The sequence below is a fragment of the Aspergillus pseudodeflectus genome (assembly GCF_044049435.1).
Source record: "Aspergillus pseudodeflectus strain CBS 756.74 chromosome Unknown BJX68scaffold_145, whole genome shotgun sequence".
Taxonomy (NCBI): Eukaryota; Fungi; Ascomycota; class Eurotiomycetes; order Eurotiales; family Aspergillaceae; genus Aspergillus; species Aspergillus pseudodeflectus.
Genome location: NW_027263921.1, coordinates 1 through 10,027, shown reverse-complemented (window position 1 = coordinate 10,027; position 10,027 = coordinate 1). Strand labels below are relative to the sequence as shown.

General features: G+C 48.1%; 6 protein-coding genes across 6 annotated transcripts; 4 read left to right on the top strand and 2 right to left on the bottom strand.

Annotated features, from left to right (window-relative positions):
* The first annotated feature begins 2,306 nt into the window (after nucleotides 1-2,306).
* On the top strand, nucleotides 2,307-2,951 carry BJX68DRAFT_251329 (uncharacterized protein). The gene is made up of 2 exons (XM_071042373.1): nucleotides 2,307-2,416; nucleotides 2,463-2,951. Exons 1-2 carry the CDS (start codon nucleotides 2,399-2,401, stop codon nucleotides 2,928-2,930), a joined length of 486 nt encoding a protein of 161 aa, XP_070891850.1. The 5' UTR covers nucleotides 2,307-2,398; the 3' UTR covers nucleotides 2,931-2,951.
* Nucleotides 2,952-4,990: 2,039 nt separating this feature from the next.
* BJX68DRAFT_53360 (uncharacterized protein) lies at nucleotides 4,991-5,595 on the top strand. Its single transcript, XM_071049352.1, has 2 exons — nucleotides 4,991-5,040; nucleotides 5,090-5,595. The coding sequence occupies exon 2, from the start codon at nucleotides 5,114-5,116 to the stop codon at nucleotides 5,480-5,482; it is 369 nt and encodes a 122-aa protein (XP_070891849.1). The 5' UTR covers nucleotides 4,991-5,040; nucleotides 5,090-5,113; the 3' UTR covers nucleotides 5,483-5,595.
* Nucleotides 5,596-5,779: 184 nt separating this feature from the next.
* Nucleotides 5,780-6,456, top strand: BJX68DRAFT_53340 (uncharacterized protein). The gene has a single exon (XM_071049350.1). It carries the CDS (start codon nucleotides 5,859-5,861, stop codon nucleotides 6,312-6,314), a length of 456 nt encoding a protein of 151 aa, XP_070891848.1. The 5' UTR covers nucleotides 5,780-5,858; the 3' UTR covers nucleotides 6,315-6,456.
* Nucleotides 6,457-7,120, bottom strand: BJX68DRAFT_53354 (uncharacterized protein). The gene is made up of 2 exons (XM_071049351.1): nucleotides 6,888-7,120; nucleotides 6,457-6,828 (listed from the first exon to the last, which is right to left on the bottom strand). The coding sequence occupies exons 1-2, from the start codon at nucleotides 6,966-6,968 to the stop codon at nucleotides 6,574-6,576; spliced, it is 336 nt and encodes a 111-aa protein (XP_070891847.1). The 5' UTR covers nucleotides 6,969-7,120; the 3' UTR covers nucleotides 6,457-6,573.
* Nucleotides 7,121-7,287: 167 nt separating this feature from the next.
* Nucleotides 7,288-7,538, bottom strand: BJX68DRAFT_53337 (uncharacterized protein). The gene has a single exon (XM_071049349.1). The coding sequence runs from the start codon at nucleotides 7,482-7,484 to the stop codon at nucleotides 7,323-7,325; it is 162 nt and encodes a 53-aa protein (XP_070891846.1). The 5' UTR covers nucleotides 7,485-7,538; the 3' UTR covers nucleotides 7,288-7,322.
* Nucleotides 7,539-7,548: 10 nt separating this feature from the next.
* BJX68DRAFT_251319 (aminoglycoside phosphotransferase family protein) lies at nucleotides 7,549-9,479 on the top strand. The gene is made up of 4 exons (XM_071042372.1): nucleotides 7,549-7,673; nucleotides 7,732-8,412; nucleotides 8,464-8,691; nucleotides 8,740-9,479. Exons 1-4 carry the CDS (start codon nucleotides 7,595-7,597, stop codon nucleotides 9,444-9,446), a joined length of 1,695 nt encoding a protein of 564 aa, XP_070891845.1. The 5' UTR covers nucleotides 7,549-7,594; the 3' UTR covers nucleotides 9,447-9,479.
* The last annotated feature ends 548 nt before the right edge of the window (nucleotides 9,480-10,027 follow it).

Genomic DNA, 10,027 nt, shown 5'->3' with positions numbered 1-10,027 from the left:
CTTCTGTTGATGTCTAGTCTCTCACCCTGGGCAAGAAGCAGCATCGCCATCTCCGTATGGCCCTTCTCAATGGAGAATAGCAGTGGCGGCTCGTAGCTACCCCATCCATGGTTGAGATCAACATTTGGGCACTGGAGCAACCTGCGAACCACCTCAACTCGACCATTTTTTATAGCAAGCCACAGTATAGGGTCCTCATGGATACCCGTGGGATCAACTCGGATATCTGGTCTTGTGAGAAGCAGATCAATGATGGCCAAGTCTCCGCTCTCAACTGCCCAGCTGAGTGCTGTCCGATTCTGGTGATCGGTGATGTTCGGATCAAGCTGTCTCGTCCGAATGAGCGACCTTAGAACCGACATGCTTGGCCTCTGGACAGCATGGTGAAGGGACGTCGACCGGTCTCGGCCGACCACATGAGTGTCGACAATAGCATTAACATCCACCTCAGGCAGAGAAAGCAGCTGAGTAGCTACTTCTTCATGCCCACGTCGAGTTGCTAACCATAGAGCTGTCGCCCCGCTTCTGTCACGTCGGTTGATATCTGCCTCTGGCATGGCAACAAGCTCTTTAAGTATGGCTGTGTGCCCTTCTTTTCCCGCGAGGTGCAGCGCGGTCGCCTCATAACGATCTTGTGCATTGACATCGATATCCTGTTGGCCAAGCAGCACCTTCACCGACCCTAAGTCTCCATTCCCAGCCGCTAAATGCAATGGAGTTCGGCCATAGTGATTCCTGACATTCGCATCAAATCCATGGTCGAGCAATAGCTGAACTATTCCAGAATATCCTCTCACAGTGGCAAGAAAAAGCGACTTGGCCTGACCCTGACTTTGTTCGGAGTCAACTGACGAACTAACTCTGTTTGATCGTTCCAAGATGGCCTTGGCCATAATTTCGTGTCCTCCAACTATTGCCTTGTCTAGAGGTGTCTCTTCGGTATTGTCTACCGCGTTCGCATCAGCTCCCTTCTGCAGCAGCATTCTCGCCATCGAAAGTTGACCTCGACTTGCAGCATAATGGAGTGGAGTTCGTCCTTTGCGGTCTCGACATTCGATCTTGATAGTCTCCTCAGACAGCAAAATTTTCGCGATCTCCTCATGCTGGAAAACTATAGCCAGGAATAACGGTGTCAAGCCTTGCATCTCTCTTGAATTGATGTTAACTTGACCTGTGGCTATCAGGCTCTTGGTGATCTGTTCATATCCATTCCATGCAGCTGCAGCCAGGGGTGTGAGTCCACACAGTGTACCTCGACAGTCAACCTCAATGTGTTCTCTGGCGAGAAGCTGATTGACAATACGCGCGTGTCCCTTGAAGGCTGCATGCCACAGCGCAGTCCGTCCTGCGTTGTCACAGAAGTTAAGGGAAGCCCTGGCCCTAAGAAGGATCTCAACGACGGATTCCGATCCATGAATGGCTGCAGATATAAGCGGTGTAATATTCTCATGGACTGTGTTGACGGCTTCCGGGCACAGGCAGAGAAAAGTATGGACCAACTTGGCTACTCCTCTCTTAGCCGCCCAATGCAAGGCAGAACTATTTTGGTACCGGACATTGAATCTGTAGAGAACTTGAAGAGCGATTTGGAGCGTCCGTTGGTTGGTCCTTGCCAGCGCGAGAATATCCCTAGCCTGGTCAAGATTATCTGCTATGGAGAGGACTAACTCTGTTGGCAGATCAACAAGATGCATCTACTTATAGTCAGATTTTGTTTCGACGGATTGTCTTTGCTAGGCAAGGGGCAATGAAAAATGCGTACTTTGACCTGGGACTGCTCGCAGTGTACGATCGAGGTTGGGATAAAGTGATATATGCTGTCTGGGTCCTAGTGGGAGCTTTATCTTGGAACGGATATTAAGACAAATCCAGGCCCTACCCCATGCTGACCCCCTTTCTACCTCGACGTCTGGCCGCCTCCCTACTGGAATCGTGGCGACAGAAGCAAAACATTTTGGCTGCTCCACTCTTGCCATATTATGGTGTATTGAAAGACTCCGTATCAAGGGCCCGTACGACGGAAAGGACGGACTTGCGGCGACCCCTCACGCTGGGTTCTCGCTACTCCTCATTCAACGCCTTCGCCTCAGGGGACAGACCTTGGCCCAGATCCTGGAGTCATTTTCCATTGCGTGGGTCAGTTCCTAAAGTCCCCTAATAAAGTTGAAGCTAATATCTAGTCAAGGACAGACTTTGGGTGAGCGCAAGCGAGTGAAGATCTATACAGTATAGTTTCAGGACACCAATATCTGTGAAGCGTTGATCAATTAGGGGGCGGCCTGAAGTCCAGCGAGCATAAATGGGTGGGCTACAGAAGCTACCTCCCTTTCGAAGTTCCGGATGCCACCCGCCATCTCGAACTCTTCGCAGAACCTAGCACGTTTCTCGACCGCACATCATGTGTCAAATATGCATTGTAAGTGAATGAATTGCACTTTCCTACGCCATACTAATTAGCATAGCAGGAGACTGTGGTCTCTCTGCCTAGGTTCATCCTGCATAACCCGGCGAGATTAACGATCAAGGCCTTCGTTGGAAGATCCCTGGACTCTCACAACATCACACCAATCCACTTGTTGCTCGACGGATTCGCCTATATCGTTCAGAACGAACTTTCAGATAAAGACCTCCTCATGCTGTCACTTATCTATTGGCACTTTGATGCGCTTGCCCAAGAACCCTCCCGAGAAACTCGCTATCGCCTCGTACGCTCTATCGAGAATTTCTACGAATTCAACGCAATGTGCGACATTCTTTGCAGACTTTACAACGATAGAGTGAGCAAGCAATTAACAGGAGCTGCTTTTATGACGGAGCTTCTGGGGCTGTTATCTAATATCGAGTTACTTTTCTGGTATTATCACCAGCGTCAATCAGAGCGTGCTTCCTGGAGAGTAGCACATGCTGGGTATTTGATGGCCGAACAATGAAATAACGGTTCTAGAGTCCAGTGACATTAGATTTTCTGCAGTATAATTCAATTGTTTAATCCAGCCAGTCCACGAGCCGTTTGGATCCGTCATCGACGGGCACCAACCACTCCTATGCCTAAGAACTCTCAGAACAATTTTTGGGGTGCCATGATCTTGAGCTTAAAACACATTCTAGATCTCACTCCATTTACACCGTCCTTGGCCTTTGAATCGAGCTATGCAGAGTTGCCTGGTCACCAGCGCCTGTTGGCCTCAAAGTACGCAAGACACGAGCTGAATTCTTCCCACTCCACACTAACTGAGCGAATGAGCGTATTCAACTTCAAAGAATTTATCGGTCTATCACGGACTCTAGTAGAGTGGTAAGTAGATACTCACAGATTGAAGATGATCTGGATTAGTTACTGACTGGAGGTAAAAAAAATTGACTTTCTTCCGTACCGTTTCCCAAGTTCTCGATCACAAACAAAATGTCAAAATACCTAGGGTTGTTTGAAATGCTTTCAGCAGGTATAAAGGCCCCGAGAGACACTTGATAGCAGGATAGGAACGTCTGGAAGTCCGTTGTCCTCTTATCCAGACCCTGATGAGTGTCATCTTCCTGCTCACGGAAGTGGTTGTATAATTTATCGTTGCGTGGAAACCCTTGAAAACAGATGGGGCAAACGACCCGGATTGTGGAATTCTTGATAACCTGTTTCAGGGCGTCGTTTTGTCTCTGCAGGATTGATGTCGACATGTTGTCCTAGGAAAGCTTGATGGCAAGTCAGGAAGGAGGAAGGGGAGGAACTGTCTCCCAAAAGTATGATGGACTAGATCTGCCTTTTTATGTCTCAACACGCCTCTAACGACCGGTACTTTTGCTATCTTCCTGCTTCTTTCGTAGAATGTGCTCTAGGTAGGACTCAGGTCCTCACAGCCGATCTTTCCATATGCATTCTGACCCTCAAAATAAACCTAGAAAGAGAAGCTAATGTATCATCCTGCGCATACAGCGAGTATCCACTTCCTAGCCCTGTCTGGGAATTGACCCCAAGCCTGGCCGTCCACGTTCTTGTCGAGACATAGGCGTTTCTTCTTCTCTTCCCAGTCCTCCAAGATGTGCCTTCCCCATTCCGATTGTTTTAACTCCACCTTAGGAACCATGAGGTGCTCAAAATACAAGCAAGTATGTCTAACAAGGATTTCTCTGTCCAAGTCTCTGGCTTCCCGAGAAAAAAGCATCATAGTCCGCGTCTCATCGATTGGAAGAACAACATTCTAGTTCTCTGTCAGTGCGCGAGAGTGGCTCGTAGGATTGGTCACTGACTCGCATATCTTCTAATTCCTGCACTGATATCACGCGCGGCTGTGATCTATTGTATACGGGCGATGGTGAGCAAGGCGCGAAGGATTCATTTGCTTCGGGCGGTTGTATAATGCAGCAGAGGAAATTGGAAGCAATTGCTGTTAAAATACTGATCACGTCCATTGTAACTGGAGCGTCCGGATAAATGTTGCTTTCGAATGCTAAGGAGTACAACTTTTTGCTACCACCCTATCTACTTGTGGTGTCCATTTATAGATCTGAACTTATACTAATTCCGCATATCTCCAGATGCCGTAGAGAAGTCCAAGCGAACCAGTCTACTCCACACGGACTACCTATGATGCAGAGCGATGCTCTTGCATAGGCTTCTAGACCAATGGTGCTGTTGTCACAAGTCTGCTGGGCAGTTCACTATCCTCTCCTACTGCATCCTACCTCTTCTTACTATTCCCTACCTTCTCCTACCTCCTCCTACCTTGTTCTACTTCCTCCTACCTCTTCTTCCTATCTTTTGCCTCCTAGTAACATATTCCTACCTTCTTCTACCTTTTCCTACTTCTTCCTACCTCTTCTTACCATCTTTTACCTACTCCTACTTCCTCCCACCTTTTCTTACCTTCTTCTACTTCCTCCTACCCCTCTCATATGTCCTCTAACACCCACCAGTCTAGAGTGTGGCTACATTATTTAAGAGACATGGCCAACTCCTTTATTATTTTGTGCTTTCCATCTTTCGCACCAAGATCTATCCATCAACGCCAAGGCACGATTCTTATAGTCACGTTTGCAAGCTCACTAGTAAGTGACCTGTCTATCAGCGAAAGATTCCATAATTAATGATATTCAGTAGGTACTATTGTCTTCCGCCAGCATGGGAAATTTGTTCAAAAAGATTATGGCTGTTGGGAAGGTCATCCGAGACCGGCCGGCTGATCTGAAGAAGTTCTTCAATCCGACAGCTAGTCGAGGCAAAACCGTTTGGCCGAAAGACCAAGCCGCTCTTCTTCGCTACGGTGTACGCTGGGACTACGATGGCATTATCACCAAAGACGACGGCAAGGAGTACCACAAGTACCAGCTTCAGCCGAATGCTGGAAAGATCCCTTCCACGATCAAGGAGTGGCGAGACAACAACGGGGGCACGCACGCAGTGATAGCCACCATGTATATCGAGAAGGGGAGCGAGCCTGATGATGATGCTTTTGAAGCCGCGGTAAAGAGCTCTCTGGAGGGACTTTAGTCTCATTGGACTTTTGATCGTTCCCTTTCCCGCTATAGGAGACGGACTAGTCATACTGGTAAATACAGCTCTTTCATAATATGTGAGCAATTTGTGTAAGCTTGTAGCGTGACTGGAACGAGTACCTTGGTATTCCAGATAGTAAGTATTCAGTAGCTTACCTTATCCCGTTGGGCGTTGGTCACATGCCTTCCTAGTTATTCCGACAACCCCGCGCGCCAAGACTTGATTGTTGGCCTATATATCCAGCCACTCCCTCCTACTCCCTCCTACTCCCTCCTACTCCCTCCTACTCCCTCCTACTCCCTCCTACTCCCTCCTACTCCCTCCTACCCCCTTCTACTCCCTACTACTCCCTCACGCTTCGCACACAGCCATGACATCACCTAAATCAAGTCTGTCAGGACGTATTTTGATCAGTTCACTTGAAAAAGAAAAGGGAACATTCACCAATGTGAGCCGTCCTCTTCTAGGATATCAACAGAGTCGGCTTGTCTCGTGGCTATCGCTGCTCGACGAGGACGTGATGTCCTCCTCTATTCTTTCGGATACGCAAAAATATGGACGGAATCGAGTGCGAAAGATCATAATAGATATTTATATCCGTTATGGTAAATGTGCCTTTCTGCTCTGCTGCGTTGCGGCCACTATCTCTCGGATACAGAAGTTCTCCAACGATGCCATCTATGAAATTCATCAATGGTTCGGCAGGACAGATCAATGGCCACACGGTCTCTTCATCAAAGCCGAAGAGATTTGCAGTGTGAATCTCACTTTGAAACACATACAGCTGTATGCATATGATAGGACCACTCGTAAATGCGGGTGCTAATGATTCACAGGAATAATATACATAGCGACTCTGCTCCTCCTCCAACCGTCGTTGATCTCACACTGACTGAACTTCTCGAGTTCCTTCAGCAACATCAAACTGATTCGCCAATGTTGCAAATGGTATGCCCGTTATTCGGCTCACCTTTACCGTCAATCGATATAAACTTGGACTCCTCGATGGAAAGAACAGCCAGGATCGAGCTTTCGTTGAGGGCGAGTGAATCGTTGATCAATTATATAAGACATCGGCGAAGAACCTAACCGCAGTACCTGAACAATCGAATGGACGGGTTTTGGTATATTCTGCATGTCTCTCCCGGCTTGATTATCACCATGGAGATACCTGCGCCAAATGTAGGGCCTGAGACCTCATTCAGCACAGGACTGGTGTCGACCCTCACGGCGCCCCATGCACTGTCCTTCTTGAGAAGTATAGCGGGTATCGACGAATCCATTGTCTCGAGGTTTACTCCAACTGTCCAGTCTCTGTCGAGAACGACATCTCTTTTGGCCTGCTTCGTTGTATTTAGAATTTATGGATCTTCCATTGAATAATCTTCATTCAGCGCACCTTTTGTCTCACCAACTCTATGAGTTTGTTCTCGTCATCCGCGATATCACTTACGGAGATAACTTCGCTTCTCTCGGCCATAATTATAATTTCGCTGCGCCGTTGTATCTGTCAATCAGATCAGTGCTAGTCAACTTATGTTTAAGTAAATCAGTGAGCAATACCTGGAAGAGGGACACAAATCTCCTATAATGATCTAACGGCGAAAAGAGGGAAGCTGGGTTGCGCTGAAGATTTCGGCGGGGTTCTTTATCGAACGACACCCCACAGTGAGCAACAGTCAAATCGGGTATTGTTGCGTCTTGCTTAAGTAATCTATATAGTGCCTAACTATGGGACCACATGCAAAATATTGACGCCTGATTCTTGTGCACACTTCTAGTACGCTAATTGATGGCAGGTATGATACAACCAAAAACAGACCTGACAGATGACTTATCTTGCAAGTAAGCAGAGTATTATCCAGATTTGAGAGGCCATAGTTATCGGCGTCGGTCGGGACAGTATTGTAGAGTGAATGGTAGGAGTAAGTAGGAGTAAGTAGGAGTAAGTAGGAGTAAGTAGGAGGTGGTAGGAAGAGGTAGGAGGGTGCAGCATGTGTGGCTTACTAAGAGAAAATCAGTTGCCACCTCGGCTTTCTGGTCTTAAACCAAGCGGCTTCCTCATTTGGGGTGTCCTTACACCTTCAATGAGAATCCTTCGTCCCTATGTTTAGACGGGCCAGCCTGTACATTACTTCTCTCGCTCCGCACAATCTCCCGCTGAAGCTGCATTGCCGGACAATGGGTCTGAACCATCACCAAACACAAGCTATCATCTCCTCTAACTTTTCAGCTTCTTTTAGGGTCTTCAACAAACCGCGATCTATATACCTACACGTCCGGTAGATTTATTTTCAACGAATCTCGTCGCCTATATGAGCGTTATGTCGAATTCGATCCCTGTGCTCTCTTACGAGAAACGGAAAAATTGGTCGGCAATTGCCATGGACATGCCACGCGTATCGCTAAGCTGGCTGAAGGTGGCTTCAACCGCGTCTTCCTCATAACGATGGACGATGGGTTTGAGGTTATTGCAAAAATACCATATCGCCTTGCAGGTCCGAGACATTATGCCACCGCTAGCGAAGCCGCAACTCTACATTTTCTCCACTCCAAAGGCATTCCTGTCCCTAAGTTATATGGGTATTCGTCATCAGAAGATAATCCTGTCGGTGTAGAATACATCGTGATGGAGAAAGCAAGCGGAGTTTGTTTGCAAAGCAGGTGGCATAACCCGAGCAAACGTGAGCTGCATAAGCTCGCATCGACCTTCGTTGAGATCGAGAAGAAATTCTTCAACATTCCTTTCGGGTCTATCGGGAGTATTTACTTCAAAAAGGACGTCCCGCAGAACCTTCGAGCTGACTTATATGCGCCTCATGTTCGAAATGAACAGGACTCTGACATATTCTGTATAGGCCCAACGGCGGATTATATGTTTTGGTACGGGAAAAGAGCTAATCTGGACATCCATCGAGGCCCCTGTGAGTTTCCTGACAATACTAGAAACTCGATGCTCTTTCTTACGCTTTTAGGGAGTGATCATAAGGAGTATTTAACGTGTATCGCACGAAAAGAAGTTGAGTGGACTCGACGCTATGGGAAGCCGATCGAACTGGATTTTCCGCATAATGGCGTCTTCCCTGGAGTGAAGTCCCCGGCCGATTATATCTCTCTCCTTGACAAATATCTTGCCCTAGCCCCGTTCCTTCTTCCAGAGGACAGTAACCATCTCCTCAATCAACCTACGCTTCGTCATCCCGGTATGTGCACTGTTTGGACGCTGTCGACAATTCTGACAAGCCACACAGATTTGAATCCGAACAACATCTTCATATCACCGGACTCTGGTGCCATATCTTGTCTGATAGACTGGCAACATGCTATTGTGGAGCCATGTCTGCTGGCGGCCGGTTGCCCTCGTGCATTTGAAAATCCGGACATCCAGCAGCCGTCTCACCTTGCGGAGCCATCACTACCAATGAACTATGCGACGCTATCTTCTCAGGAGAAGCTTGAAGCCGATGAACTTCACCGACGACGTCTCCTGTTTTATTACTACCGCATTTTCAATGGCCATTACAATAAGCTTCATCTTGAAGCTTTACGGGATCCCATCTTAGCTCCCCGCCAACATCTCGTGGACAGGGCTGGACGACAGTGGAATGGAAATTTGATCTCGTTGAAAGGAGCCTTGACCCGGATGGTCGAATACTGGCCTCACCTACCGGACACGAAGGGTCGCCACTGCCCTGTGCAGTTTTCAAGCGATGAACTGGATGACTTCCACGACCAGGAACAAACTTGGCTTGATCTGAACAAGGTTGTAAACCAGTGGCGGTATCAACTCGGTGGTGTCTCTGAAGATGGCTGGGTAAGCATCGAGAATTATAATGAGTGCATCCAGAAAGTTGGTCAGCTGAAGGCTTCCCTACTAGCGAGCGCTGAAGGGGACCTGGAGGATATCCGGCTCCTGGAAAAGGGATGGCCGTTTAGAGATCGTGAAGAATATTATTGAAGCCACCTGTTCATACACATGTTAAAAACAATTCCTAATTTTAATGTCACTGATAGCCTGTATCCATCTCGGCCTATGGAGTCATTGAACTGTGTGTTCGAAGACCATAAATGTGAAGAAAGATATTATCAGCCGCTAGCAGTCGACCAGCGATGATAGCAATACTTTTCGAGAGTAGATTTGACGGATGAGAACAACGGCTTGCGTTGGATTCTCTGGGGTGAAGCGAAAGGAGGTTGAGGCTGGGGGCTGAGCGACCGGATCGGCAGTCTCACGTGATCGAGATGTGTCTCACCTGATTAGCGATTTGTCGGGACAGAGGATTTTTTTTTGGATCTGCTGGAGATTTGAATTGGTGGCTTCGATTTTTCGTTCGAACACTGATTCCATCAGTGAGTGTCGTGGCCCGAGTGAGTGTCGTGGCCCGAGTGAGTGTCGTGGCCCGAGTGAGTGTCGTGACCCGAGTGAGTGTCGCGGCCCGAGTGAGTGCCGCCGCCCGAGTAGGGTCGTCTCCCTAGCCAGTGCCGTCGCCCTAGTGAGTGTCGTGGCCCGAGTGAGTGTCGTGGCCCTAGTAAGTGTCG